Raw genomic sequence first — 14,454 nt, forward strand, 5'->3', positions numbered from 1 at the left:
CGTTTTCCTGAAACCTTATGTGTTCGTGCTATCATGCACATTTCTCATCTCAAACATTATTTCTTCCGCCTGAGCTCCAACCAACCTTTCCTCCCCCTCTATCCGGGCGCTTCGACTTTTTAATCCTGCACCATCTCATCCTTACACCACGACGGCGCAGTAACATGATTACACTTCGCCACCTTTCCCCTTCCCAATGTCACTGCATAATCCCGATCCCACCTCGAACTCATGCCATAGACCGGAAAATCCGTGCTAATAATTTGCGCCCCGCTCGTGAACGCCGCGTCTCGCATCGTCGTGTTATTCTCCAAAACTGTGGAGATCGGCTCATCTGATCGCGTCCTCACAAAATAACCCAACCGCACGAGTCGTTGAATCGCTTTGATATCGTAAGGATTATTATACTTGATAAAAGCACAGTCGGCTTCGCCTTCGACTGCATTCGTGAATACGATGCGGTCTTGAAGCGATTCGTGGCCATCGGAACGGTACAGAGTTCGGATGTCCGTGGTTGAATTCGAAGGGTCGTTGTCGAAGAAGAACATGAATTTTCCTCGGGCTTTCTCCATTGTTGGCCAGCCGTGTTTGAGAACGGAAGCTTCGAGTGTAAGGTCTTTGCGCCGGATGTCGTCTGGGACGATCAGTTTGGAGCGAGGGAGGACAGAGAGGATTTCTCTGTCGACGTTGAGGATCCGAGGAAGGGTGAAAGAGGTCGCTTCGGTGGAGTTTACGCCGCCGAGGGCTGCAGCGAAGGCGTCGGTTTTGAGTTCGAGGTCGATTGTGATGGGGAGATGGGTGGGGTTCGCGTCGGACCAGGTTTTGAGTTGGGTGAGGCAGTCGGTGAAGGTGTGGCAGACGGAATTGGTGTCGACGTCGGTGATGTGGAAGACTTTGAGACCGGGTTGCAGCATCACGGTGTTGTCATATGGTGCGGTTCCATTGGGTCCGGTGGTGAGGTTGGATAACTTCCATATCAGGGGGTTGGCGTAGAGGCCGCCTTCTTCGTCGGAGTGCAGATCGAGTTCGAAGGAGCGCACTTGCTGATATTCTAATTGGTCTTGCAGAGAAGAGTGCGAGTAGTACAGATCTTCGAAGCTTGGAATGTATTGCTCGAGTGCTTTGCGTTCGGAGAGGGCGATTTCGCGATGATATGAATTGTGGGTGCCGATCACTTGAACCTGGTTCATGCGGATGAGTTTGGAGTTGCCATGCTTGACTGAGCCCCAGATGGAAGCATGCGCTGGCTGGCCATGGAGGCCAAAGCTCACAGCGAATGGAAGTAGCTGTTGCGCGTTAAGTTAGTGGCGTTAGAGCTGCACGACGGAGCGCCAACTCACAGTCTGAAGTCGCATAGCTTCACGCCGCCTGTAAGCACGCGTCGCTCTGCCAGGCTCGATGTCGACTTACTGTACAAACCAATGCTGGTAATGATCAGGAACCAGAGCGTCTACGCGATCCTGAGCCGCCTATCCATGTCGACCCCTCAACTCAGACATGGCGTTCACTAGTGCCGCGGTCGCGGTCGTGGGCCTGTGTGCGCGTGCTCCAATTGGAGAGATCCCTCGGCTTGAACTGGAAAGGCTATGTCAGAGAGCCGCACGGTATCGAGAGAGCTGTGAGATGCGCTTGCATCCATCGGAACTCACCTGACACGCGATGCTGTCAGCTGCTTGATTGGGCCAGACTCATCCTTGAGTTAGATTGCCCCTACGTTAATCATGTCAGCTTGACGGTTTCGCTAGCCTAGGTGCAGCAATTTCTCATCATTAGAGTTGCAACATAACATAACCCAAACCTTATTAGTCAGCGGAAGCAGTATTGACATTTCGATGCCCACAGTCGTCTCTGGTTCTCCACCATTTGCCCAGAGTCTGCTAGCTTTGGAAGGATCTTGATCAATTCTTGTGCTACTCATCCTACGCCGTGGCGTTGCGTGCATTCGGCGAATCATGTCACACGCTGATATTAGCGACACAAGCAGTACTGATTCGACGAGATGGGTGAAAAGGAGCTGTGACTCTTGTTACTCGCGGAAGATCCGTTGCGAGATAGAAGTCATAGGGAGGAGCTGCGAGAACTGCGCCTACTACAAACATGCCTGCACGTTCGACCGACCACTTAATCCGCGTGGACGGACAGCGAAGACTCGCATGAGAACATTGGAACAGAGGCTGGCGAAGGTCGACACCGTGCTGACTCGACTCGGCTTGCCTTCTTCCCAGAACCGTGGTGAGGGTGTCACTCCTCATCGCGGGCCAAATGGACTGAGATCGAAGCTTTCTGACGTCCTCATCACTGATCAGCGTCTCCCTTCCGCTGACTATTCAATTCCTTTTCTCTCCGGTCAGGGGCAGAAATGGATCCAACTCGCAGGCGAGGAAGCAGCCCAATCATCACCCTTAGGCGGCTCAAGTGGATACGGCCAAATTGATCCTTCGACTTTCACAACATTACCCGACAAAGGAGTCGTGCAACAATGCTTCCAACGGTACAAATTTTCGAGATGGGTAGAAATGTTTCCCGTCTTTAGGGACGATTCTTTCTCGGCGACAATCGACAAGGCCTATGGTCGACCAGCATGTACAGCATCTCAGGCATGTGTACTAGCAATGTGTACCGTATCGCCATTGTTCTACTGGCATAACCAAGAGCAGCCACCCGCCATCCAGTCAGCGGACATCGCGATCGTACACCTACTCATGCCGCATATCCTGCTGGGAAGGCCGAGCCTAGAGCTGGTACAGACTCTCGTACTTATGACAGTGCGGATATTCGCTCTAGGCTCATTCGAGGGTATCGACATGTATCTCTGCCTCGCAGCTCGCGCGCTCTTCGCCCTAGGCGCTCACCTGAAGCCCCCATCCGGCTCTGCAGAGGAGGAGAAGCACATTTATCGCGATCTTTTTTGGATCGTTCATATCATCGACGTGGATCACGCGATACGCTCAGGACGTCCCACTGTCATGAGCAATGCATGGTGTGACTTGACTTTGCCTCAGGGTCGTTGGCCATCGTACGAGAACGGTCGCGTGCGATATGGAATGGATCTTCACCTCAACCTCATCAAGTCTGAGGCCTATACCAGATTGTACAGCTTGGAATCACTCGGAAAGTCAGACGCTGAGCTTCTGAAAGACATTCGTCTCCTAGACAAGGCCCTTGAGGATTGGCGAACGTCCTTGCCTGGCGACATTCGACCCGCCCTCACTTATCGTGAAGATTGTTCGGTTGCGGGGCCTCTTGAGGAGGAACTGGTCTTTCTTTGTCTCGAATACCACCGCATTGTCAGTTCAATACACCAGGCAGTGACGAGGGTGACTCGCTCTGCTGGACACGAAGATGCCATAAGCTCGAGCCTTGACATTGCAATAGACGCCAGTCGCTCTACCCTGCTCTACTTCCGAGACCAGCACAAGTATCTAACTCGTGCTCTCTTTTGGCTCTGGAGCTCGTATCCGATCACAGCCCTGTTGATGCTGTTCACCGAAGCAATGTCGAACACTGGCGGCAACGGGTGCGCTGATGACAGTCAGTGTTCCCGTGATCTGGCTGTGGCTCAGGATGCGGTAGACGCTTTGCGTGAGGTAGGCAATGCAGCGACGGACCACTCTCCACGCCTTCAAAAATTGATTCGCTTCCTTGAAGAGATCCTCAGCATCGCACGGGTACTAGGAGCGGAGGCTTACGCCGCAGCCGCCAAGAGAGAATATGAGATGCCGGGACAAGAACCTATGTTGTGAAGAACGTCGAAACTCTTGCTGCCTCTTGGGCACACTGAGAGAAGCTGCTTCCGCGTGCAGTCGCGCGCCTTCCGCTCTGTAGTCTCTGCACATTACAGCTGCCTCCAGAGCTTTTCGCCCCCCGTCGCCACCATCACACCACACTGCGAGGTCGCAGAACACATTCCGCACCACGCCACCAATGTCGCCTTGTAAAGGAGTTAACAGATTCGATATTGTAGCATCTCAATATCTTTCTACCCACACACACAAGGGCACGGAAATCTGGACTCGCAAGGAGCAGCGAATCATGTCTACTAGGTCAATCTTGCCGAATACCCAGGATATCAAGGAAGAGCAGAGGCCGAGGCGATTCTGATCACCAGCTTCGATCCCAGTTGGCGGAAGACCGAAAGCTTGTCCTCAGCCTCACTCATCGTCAGGGAAAACTACACAAGCGATGGGTTTGGCTTCGGTGGATCTGGCTTCGATGTTCACCAGCCCCCATGGCGTGATGTCAATGCCAGTCCACAGCTTGTGATGTGCTACTCAAGGGCCACTCGCGAAAATTCCATCGAGATGGCCCAACCATTACGCGCTAGCGCGGCTTCCTTCGTAAGCTCGATGCGGGTCGCAGGTGTGTCAGCGGTGCTTCCAAGACCCCAGCAGCAAGACCCGGTCAAATCTTCCTCCCTTCGGTGCCATTACTTCGGGACATACCTGTATTAAAGACATACTCCACAATATTTCCTCTCCTGTTGACACTCTACAAGTACATTGAAAGATTTTCAAAACGTCGAAAAAGCCATCTGCTCATTCCCTCTTCTCTTTCAGCAAACGTGTTACCTCACACGGCTCCTGCGATTTACTTCCACCACGACAAAACTCGCATTGCCGACCATGCTGAATCATCAGAAAATGCAATCTGAATTTCAACTCAGACGGGATCCTGTGCTCCAGATGAGCTTGTGTTTTCTCCCTTGTCGCACTTTCCGGTTGCCATCCCCACAGCTTGGCCAAACGGTACACATGAGTGTCAACGGTGAAACCATTCCGCTTCAAGCACCAATTCATGACAACAAAAGCACATTTTGGTCCGACGCCTTTATACTTCAGCAGCTCTTGCATCGCCTCCTCATCGCTCACGTCGAACAGGTAATTGAGGTCCCAGTTGCCTTTTCCGTTGCGAGTTTCCACCTGATTAAGCATCTCGAATATGAGCTTCGATTTTCTGACATGAAGGCCTCCGCAGCGAATGGTTTCTTGGAGTTCTTCCCTGCCTCGACGCATAATTTCGTCGTATGCGAAGACAGATCCGTAATTCTGTTCCATGCTTGCCATTGCTCTCTTCGCATTGGACCAGCTTGTGGCTGCGCTGAGCAAAGCGACGACGATGGCATCGAGTACGTTGGGTATTGTTTCCGGGGTGTAAGGATCGTTAAATTCTGCGTCCACGTCGCTACCGTGCTGTTTGTCTAGAAAATCGTGGGCAATTTTACACTCCTCGGGAGTGGGCCTCGTATGCTTGGGAAACGGAGAATCTTTGGAGTCCGATTTCCATCGCTCGAATTTCTGGCTTTGCGTCACTTTCTGGTCTTTGCTTTCGCCGCTCACTTTGTCGGATTTTTGTCGTTGCTTGATAGGCGATCGAGCTCTGGATGCTTGCGTTGCCTGAGTGGCGTGTCTGCTGGATCTACGGACGACCATCCTGCTGGCAGAACTGAGTCTCATGCTCAGAGGAAGAAAAGCCGTCCGAAGGCATGGCGAGTGGAAATAGTGCTTTGTTTGACAAGATCGCTAGTATGGTAACGGTAATATGCAAAGCCCGGTCAAAGCCACAGTGATGTCAACGATCCGGGAAAATCGTGATATTCGTAATTTCGAAACTGCGAAGAACGTCCGTGGAACAATAGAGTCTCGCTAGTCTAGGGGACCTACGCCATAGCTGAGTCTGAAAGCTCCGCTTACTCATCGGAGCTGCCAAGATACTTTGAGGCACAAGTGTTTTCCTTGCTGGCCTGTAATTCAACAAAGTCCTCGCTCGCCCGTTGGACATTGCGGAATGGTCGTTGCTTTCCGCACACTTCTGCACAGTGCGCGGTCATTGTACGATACCGGATTCAAACCTGATGTCTAGGACGGCGCAGGCCCAGTGGAAGTCGATAAGCAGCACCAGAAAGCTTCGTGGAGACAGCAAACGATCAACGCAGAAATGTAGCGCGTAGCGGCCGCTTTCTCGAACATCCGATCGACGTTCAAGACCTCGGCGCATCTTCTTTTACCTTGACCGATACGCTGAATGTGTTTGTCCTTGTCCGAACATCACCTAACGTCGACCACGTGTCGCTTCCCTTAGGGCTATTTCTTTTCCCAAGAAAATTTCCAGACGAAGACGCGCGATATTCTGGAGCACAATCCCGGATCGAGGATGACCATTCTGCTGCCCTGAACTGCCCTCGACCGCTATTGGAAGATACCGGGTACTTTGGCTGGCAGGCTTGGGCGGTTGACCACAAGCGGAAAGTCCTTCAAGATGCTTGGTTGCACATGCGATTACGATGAGTCTGCAATAGAAGGGATTATAGTCGAGGTGTATGGCAAGCTACCGGTCCTCTCATTGGTCGGGATGTTTCCATTTGGGAACGCGGTGCCCTAATGTCAGCAAATGAGGCTCAAGTGCCCTATTTGAGTAGGCCACTGAATACAGGAACAGTGAGTAAGACCGTCGCAGTATGGGCGCCAATCTATGTCAGAGTTGGGGGATGACTGAAGGGATATGTCAATGTCTGTTACGAGGTTTACCGTAAATGTTGCTCTGATCTCAGCTGACTAACGATTGTGAACATCATAATCACGCGTTTTTGAGAGGACCTCGTTCGCGCCCATGTCCGCATTCGCTGTTTCCCTGCGCCAGCAGCTCTGGTGAGGCGATGTTGGAAGCGTGCAATGATAGAGAACCAACAAGAGTCAGACTTACACCTGCTGAGCTCAAGAATCTAGTCTTGAGTCGCTCGATGCTCATCTCACCACAAACCTTCTAGCGCTTTATATTAGTTTGCAGGTGTGCCACAGAGCAGTAGACTTACCTTCAGGCGAAGCTGTACTGTGCAAGCAGTGACAACACATTCAATTCGAGTTCTGATCGCCTCTTCGTACATGGACTTTCCATGGGATGCGCCTTCCCCCACGCGGATCGCGCTGTTTGATTCCAAATGTCTTGTAGAACTTGTCCAACAGCTCAGGCAAACGACTGTTTGGTCGTCTGATCGTCTGAGCAATTGTGCTAGATCTTCTGCTTCGAGTAGAATCTGATGCCGATCGTTTGGTTCTCTTGTGTCCTCTGAGCATGGTTGTGGCGTTGAATCAGGCTGACAGCGTGGCGATGGCCAGGTTTTGTTGCTGTTTCCAGCGACCTTTCACCCTTCCTGCTTGTACCTTACCTCGAACACTGCCCGGGTTACGCTCAGCCCTTCACCGCAGAGCTGCGGCATCACTGCGCGCTGTTTCGTGCAGATGCTACAGAAGCATGCTGCGAAGACGACGCCCTGGGATGTCCGCGGGTCAAGGCGAAAAGCGGAATTGGCAGACGCCGAAACAGAGCACTCCGATCCAGGAGTCAGCCTGTTTTGCGGGAACGTCGCACAGCACAAGCACAAATACCACCCTCACGGGCGTGTTACCGGGATGGCCAGCCGCCGACATCTGCCGGTGATTGAGAGTATGAGCGTTCGCGATGGAGCATGGAGGATGTGTTCCTGATCAGCGCAGGAGAGAAAAGTTCGCGCCCGCACATCATTTCCCTTTCTCCCCCCACCAAAAGTCGCGCACGCCATTGCATTGTCTCTGCACTACCTCTGTCATACGCTGCTAAGGCCGGACCTCGGACGCTTATTACTCACTTGCACAAACCCACTACTCTCTCCTGCGCACATGCAAGAACACAGTCTCTTTACTGAGTACGTCGTCACTTTGCACTAATTCCTCCAAACACACACAATGGATTTCCCACTCATTCGGCGAAGAAATTCCCCGCCCATCGATGCGACCAACTTCATAAACGGCATGTTGGGCGACCGAAGACCGCACGTGCAAGAGAAGAGCATACCTGGAGGCGGCAACTGGGTGGTGCAAAAGTTCGGCGGCACGTCTGTGGGAAAATTTCCCGTCAAGATTGCAGAGGATATTGTGCAGTAAGTGCTATGAGTCAGTGGGGCAGATGTTGCACGGAGGAAGATATGGAGAACGATATACTGAATACAACAGGGCGAACCTCGAACCAGGCAAGCGCATAGCTGTCGTCTGCTCCGCCCGCAGCTCCACGACCAAAGACCAGGGAACCACGAATCGCCTCGTCCGCGCCGCTATCGATGTGCTTGAGCCGAACTCGGGCAAATTCCGCGATATCGTTGAGACAATCCGCCTCGATCACCTGCAGGCCGGGAAAGATGCGTGTAGTGTGTGGGGAGCAAGCAGCAGTATACTGGATCAATACACCCAAGCGGTGAACGCAGAATGTAGGAATCTGCTAAAGATCTTGGAGAGCGCCATGTTCTTGAAGGCAGTCACGGACCAGACGGAGGACATGGTGATCTCGGTGGGTGAGAAGCTGAGCTGTCTGTACATGGCTGCGTTGCTGCAGAGCCGGGGAACAAACGCTCAGTACCTGGATTTGAGCGAAGTGATTCATTTCCACACTGGGAAAAGTCTAGATGAGAACTTCTACTTGAACCTGGGCATAGCGATTGCGGACAGAGTGTTGGCATTGGATGCAGATGCTGTTCCAATCATCACAGGGTACTTTGGACCAGTCCCAGGCGGTCTACTCAAGGAAGTCGGCAGAGGATACACAGACCTCTGCGCAGCTCTGACAGCAGTCGGTCTCGGAGCCCAAGAACTTCAGATTTGGAAAGAGGTTGATGGCATCTTCACCGCCGACCCACGCAAAGTGCCCACAGCCCGTCTCCTCGACTCTGTGACTCCCTCAGAAGCCGCAGAATTGACCTTTTACGGCTCCGAAGTCATCCACCCCTTCACCATGGACCAAGTGATCAAAGCGAGCATCCCCATCCGCATTAAGAACGTCATGAATCCCCGCAACAAAGGCACAGTCGTCATCCCCGACATCGAGGACTCCCTTGCGGTCCGCCGACCAGGTCTCTTCCGCGGCCGCTCATCCTCCAACCTCACCGAACACGAACGCCCCAAGCGGCCTACAGCGGTCACCACAAAACGAGGCATCACCGTACTCAACGTGCACTCCAAAAAGCGTACGCGAGCCCACGGCTTCCTCATGTCCATCTTCCAAGCCCTCGACAAACATGGCCTTTCCGTCGACCTCATCTCCTCTTCCGAAGTTCACGTCTCTATGGCCCTCCACAGCGAGATTTCTTTACTCTCCGGCTCCGGCGAGGAAGAACTCAAGATAGAGAATGCCGCTCTCCAAGGCGCTGTCGATGAGCTTTCCTTCTGGGGTGACGTCGATCTAGTACCTGGTATGGCCATCATCTCGCTCGTTGGAAGACAATTGCGTAGCATGGTCGGCATTTCTGGGAGATTCTTCTCGACATTGGGAGAACACGGGATCAACATTGAGATGATCTCGCAGGGTGCGAGCGAGATTAATATTTCGTGTGTCATTGAGGAGGCTAATGCTGATCGGGCTTTGAATGTGGTGCATACGAATCTTTTTACGTTCTTGGATTGAGAAAATTTGATGATGGATTCACGATGAATGGGAAAGTCACAAGCATGCATTAGCGAGTGGTGTTTGCTGGGTTTTCTTCTCGGATTGCAAAAAGGAACTGGTGTTTTTCTTCTTGTGGATGAGAGGGGGAGGAGGTGAGAAGGGAGCATGAGATACAGGTGAGATTACATGAAGCTGGGTAGCTGGCTATCAATACATTGAGCTATCTGAAGAATTTCTTCAATTCATGCCGCGAAATTTTCCTTTTCTTTCGAAGGTGACGCAGAAAAACCTCGTATGATGGTGAGCAAGTTGGATCAGCAAATGAGAAAAACCATGGCCGTTCGGTGGGCGAAAGCAAATGTGAACAGATGTGATTGTTCTTCAGCGAGTCATGATTGTGCGTGACATGAATGGTGGTGGCATAGGAAACGAGCCAATGTCTGCTTGAGCGCGCGGCACAACTTTCTTCGCAGGATGCATCTCGAGGCCGTCGTAGTCCGCCGCAGTCCATTCTTGAAAGCAGTCGTCATCGAATTCGTCGTGATCACCGCTGTGGTCGAAGCCAGGAGGGTATGGTACCGAGTCGTCTACCGGTTCTTCCCGATGTGCCTGGGCAGATGAGGAGGAGGCCGGAACGAGAGGACTGGCATTCAGCTTTTCAATAGCTCTGAATCGGGCGAGTTGCGAAGCTTGTTCAGTGGGGCCGGAGTGCTGTTGATGCGCAAGTACAGTAGCAGAAGTAAAAGGAGGAAAGTGCTTAGACCGCACTTCTTCTCTTCGCTTGGCAGCAGCTCGTTCGACATGCATTGCGGTGTTGATCTCTTGGATCAAGTCCTCATCGTTGTACTTCTTGGGCTGCCAGTCAGCTATGGCTCGCTTGTATGCAGCATCCATTTCGGCGCGATAGTGTCGATGGGTAAACCACTCGTGAGCAAGAGCTTCCATGGCGGTGAGCCTGTCCTCCTCGTCCCAATTGAGGCAACCTTTGATGAAGCCTTTGGCTCGACGACCGAGGTGTGCCCAGTCCTCGCCGAACTCGAAGGTGTACATGCGATTGTCATAGTCTTCCTTCGTCAGGTCCGAAACGGTATCGTGGCCGTCATTGGGAAAGAGCACGTCGGACCCGAGCATTGCACAAGCGACGCAGCCAACTGACCAGATATCGACGGCTTTGGAGTAATCGCCGCGATCTTTCAAGGTTTGCCTGCGAAGGCGTACGATCTCTCTGGGCAGTGTCAGCGTGTTCAACGTCCGACTTGGTGATACCCAGACTCACGGCGCGCAGTAGCCTACAGTGCCAACAAGTGTTTGCATGCGGGACACGCGGGCCTGGTTGCCTGTATTCTGAACATTGCCTGTGGGCCTTGACTGACCAAAATCCGTGAGCACGATCCTCCCGCCATCCTTCCAACTCGTCACCAAGATGTTCTCTGGCTTGATATCCCGATGCACAATCCCGTGAGCGTGAAGATACTTCACCGCTTCCAGCAATTGTCGGAGAATGATTGCAGCCTGCGCCTCGGAAAGCCTGCCCGTCCTCTGAACATGCGACATCAGGTCTCCACCAGTGATCAAATCCTGAAATATGTAGACGTTGTATGGAGTGCAATATACGGCTTCGAGTGCCATGATGTTTGGATGCGAAAGTGCTTTGAGAATGTTGAATTCTCGAGCAACGGACTCGTTAGTTGCCCTACATGTTAGTCGCAGCTCATGGTCCTCATCGAGATTGTCCGGCTGCTTGACGATCTTACAAGCGACTTGCTTGCCAGTTCTCTCATCGTTGGCGACGTAGACTGCGGCGTATCCGCCGAAGCCCAACACGCGTGTCGTGAGGCGATAGCGGTGGGCGAAGATGGGAATCTCTGCACACTGGCTTGTGTCAAGCTGAGGAGGATCAGATCTACGGACATCGTCCGGGAGCTCAAAGTCAACCCAGATGTTGCTCGTCAGCTGTATGGAATCGCCCTCGTTGAGAAGGAATGCTCCATGTTCTCTGGACAAAGGAATGCCGCCGTCTTCATCGTCCAAGCCGTTGCGGCGGAAGATGATGGAATTGTTGGACAGGACGCGTGCCCAGACCATCGGAGCAACCTTTTCATCATCGTCTTCATACTTGACGCAATGTATTTTCAAGTGATGCTTCGATATGCAGCGGTCTTCGACGCCTAGAGCTTGCTGTACCAATTCACGCCCGACGTGGAATAGATCGTTGGCGAGGATAGGATAGCTACCTGTGCAGGTCTAGTAAGGAATCAGATGCAGAAGAAAAGATGTACTCACTGCCCACACCGGGCTGGCCTGAGTCTCGAAAGACCAGATGGCCGATCTCTGGTCGACAGTCTTCGACCTCTGTCATGTTGAATGGCAGTGTCGTAATCCCTCAGTGTCGTCCACCGGAGGTTGCCTTGAAGCCTTGCCGACACGTGGGGAGGCGAAAGTGCTGGAACGACGTAGGGTGTCTGTGGAATGAGAACTCGGTGCTGAAATGAGCATCGATGGTTAGGCAATGTCGTCGGATACTTTGTGAAATACTTTGTAGATCAGAACACGTCCACAAGAGTGCACACTGCTGCCTCGATCGCGTCCGTGAAATTGTTGGAAGGAAGGAGAGATCACCGCGACTTCTGTCTGCTGACGTCGTTTGCAGCCTAGCGCAGTCTTGGCGGGGCACGCCCGCACAAGTTCAATTCTCGGAGCTCTGGCAGCTGTTTCTTCTCCTCACCAGCGAACTCATCAAAGCAACACCGGTAAGCTCTGCCAACACGCCAATTGCACTGTCGCGCAACACGTACTGACATTCTCACAGCCAAGATGAGAGCGAAGTGGAGAAAGAAGCGAGTTCGACGCCTGAAGCGCAAGAGAAGAAAGACGAGAGCCAGATCGTAAGTCACGTCTTCAGCCATTGGCACAAGGTGCATCATTCGGAATTCAATATACTAACTCCCACTCCAGCAAATAAGCGCCTCGCATCACATCCAACGACATTCCATCCATCTGCCGCGATTCTAGTCACGCGCGCCCATCAAACACCAATGAAAGCAAGGTCTCTGAAGGAAGGATACGGCATACCTGACAGCACCTTGATCTGAATGGCGCACGCAAGTCAAGCACCACACTGAGTTGCAGGCGGGGGAAGGAGGACTTTCTCGCGTTGGAATGAATGAGACGATGATGGTGTTTATTTGACATGACACTGAGGGCCACGCCGTTTTACTCTCTAACACCGGCAAGACCTACAAAGTTCAAGACTTTTTCAAGTGGAGGATGGAGACGGGTCACGCCTTTGAGAGGATTTTTTGGAAGGCTCTGTTTTAGTGGTAGCTACCTGAATGGAAGCTGTGATCCGCTGCTTGTCGTGTTTTCAGTGCCGCTTCCATTTGTGCGCCTTTACTGAACAGATTTTGCTTTCACTGTCTCTTCGCCACGAGTGACTACACTCATAGTTGCTGACAAGTGCTGTAGCAACGTGCTCGACCGCCATCTCGCCATGCTGCACAACGATTCACACTGGCTGCTGCGACCCATCACTTTGCCCAGACAATGCCAAGTCACCAAGACCTGTCGTCACTGCAACTTCACCTCACTTCTTGGCGGACGAATCGACGACCAGAAACATATGATCGACCATTACAGAACCAGCAGCTTCCAAGGCGCTCGCAGACTCTGAGTTTGGAGGCTCCTTTCAGCACTCAAGTTCTAGAAGTCGTTAGCACACAACACACTGCAGTGCCTTAGATCACAGCATGTGAAGGGAACGCGAAATTTCCTTCGAGCCAGAAGGGCATCATAACAGTATCGCTATTTCGCAACACCCTTGGACAGCAGCCTTTTGAACCGAGATCTCCCCATAACATCACAAGTCACCTCTTGGACTATGCCACACAAATTGAATACCAAAGCTGGTGATTCTGCTGAAAAAAGAACTTCCAACATGCTAGGATTGAATACAATTGCATGCTCATGGTGGTACCGCTTGCTAAAAGGACGGCGGCGCGTCAGCAGCTCATACAAGATCTCGGGCTCTACGGAAGGTCCTGAAACCCCGACTGTCTAAGCCACATTCAGCATAACTTCAACCTCTGAAAATTTCTCCGCGTGGCATCGCTGCTTGAGTCTGTTGACCACGCCACACTGTTATAACATGACCGCAAGCTAGTTGTAATTTTCCTGGCTCAACACACTCCGGGAACTCCGCAGCTACAGTCATCTAGAAGAGGCTCCTATTTCCATGTAACCCTCAACAAAGGATATAGTGGCTCTGCTTGTCTGCATCGTCGACCTGTCTGCATCATTACTGGTACCTGATGAGCTTTTGTCTGCCTTTCGATCACACCAGTCATTTGGATTCCCAACTATGCTCTTCCTCCACCAATAGACTTCCACCACTACGGTTACGCCTCACAAACACCACATTTGCATGGAATTGCTGATTTCCAAGCACACTGCTCAGAAATTGCACTGACATCCAGTTACGGGATTGCTAATGAACACGAACCTCAGCATGTTGATGTTCGTGTGCCTCAGTGCCATTCTCGTTGAGCGGAGGCGACTTACCACACCGCATTGATATTGTATACAGCAGCTTCCAAGCATGTCTTCCACTCGGCACATTGAGTCCCACAGTCAGGTTCAGCTGCGACTCGCAGACTCAACAAAGCGATGACAACTGGTGCGAACTTCAGCTGCATCGTCGTCAGTTTTGGGGACAGAGACGGGAGTGGAACGAGACTCGAGTGATTTGGTAGTGATCGAAATGTGTTCGCCGAAATGTGGTAGTCGAATTGTAGATTTCAGAAATGCTGACGAAAAGAGGAGACGGAGCTTATATATAACACTCCAATGGAAGATCATCACGCGCGCCATCGTCCTCGGTTCCAGACCGAAGGACTATAGTCATTCTTCTCTGAGACGACCTAAATGTTTATCCGGTTTTCCCATACGATCATTGCAGAGACTAGCCAGTGATAGCCTGATAGGGCCGGCTGCGGATGGTAGTGTATATTCCATACCCATCGTTTGCTCCGACGATACAGACGCAGCTGA

General features: G+C 52.1%; 5 protein-coding genes across 5 annotated transcripts; 2 read left to right on the forward strand and 3 right to left on the reverse strand.

Moving 5' to 3' along the window:
* Positions 1 to 119: 119 nt before the first annotated feature.
* Positions 120 to 1,355, reverse strand: CKM354_001050200 (uncharacterized protein; the record flags this gene model as incomplete). The annotated part of the gene is made up of 2 exons (XM_044805963.1): positions 120 to 1,286; positions 1,341 to 1,355. 2 exons carry the CDS (start codon positions 1,353 to 1,355, stop codon positions 120 to 122), a joined length of 1,182 nt encoding a protein of 393 aa, XP_044661898.1.
* A 798-nt stretch (positions 1,356 to 2,153) lies between these two features.
* Positions 2,154 to 3,743, forward strand: CKM354_001050300 (uncharacterized protein; the record flags this gene model as incomplete). Its single annotated transcript, XM_044805964.1, has 1 exon — positions 2,154 to 3,743. One exon carries the CDS (start codon positions 2,154 to 2,156, stop codon positions 3,741 to 3,743), a length of 1,590 nt encoding a protein of 529 aa, XP_044661899.1.
* Positions 3,744 to 4,535: 792 nt separating this feature from the next.
* Positions 4,536 to 5,429, reverse strand: CKM354_001050400 (uncharacterized protein; the record flags this gene model as incomplete). The annotated part of the gene is made up of 1 exon (XM_044805965.1): positions 4,536 to 5,429. One exon carries the CDS (start codon positions 5,427 to 5,429, stop codon positions 4,536 to 4,538), a length of 894 nt encoding a protein of 297 aa, XP_044661900.1.
* Positions 5,430 to 7,718: 2,289 nt separating this feature from the next.
* CKM354_001050500 (aspartate kinase) lies at positions 7,719 to 9,426 on the forward strand (the record flags this gene model as incomplete). The annotated part of the gene is made up of 2 exons (XM_044805966.1): positions 7,719 to 7,912; positions 7,986 to 9,426. 2 exons carry the CDS (start codon positions 7,719 to 7,721, stop codon positions 9,424 to 9,426), a joined length of 1,635 nt encoding a protein of 544 aa, XP_044661901.1.
* Positions 9,427 to 9,789: 363 nt separating this feature from the next.
* On the reverse strand, positions 9,790 to 11,767 carry CKM354_001050600 (uncharacterized protein; the record flags this gene model as incomplete). Its single annotated transcript, XM_044805967.1, has 3 exons — positions 9,790 to 10,633; positions 10,685 to 11,642; positions 11,692 to 11,767. 3 exons carry the CDS (start codon positions 11,765 to 11,767, stop codon positions 9,790 to 9,792), a joined length of 1,878 nt encoding a protein of 625 aa, XP_044661902.1.
* Between the last annotated feature and the right edge of the window lie 2,687 nt (positions 11,768 to 14,454).

The sequence above is a fragment of the Cercospora kikuchii genome, assembly GCF_019650295.1.
Source record: "Cercospora kikuchii DNA, contig_00007, whole genome shotgun sequence".
Lineage (NCBI taxonomy): Eukaryota > Fungi > Ascomycota > Dothideomycetes > Mycosphaerellales > Mycosphaerellaceae > Cercospora > Cercospora kikuchii.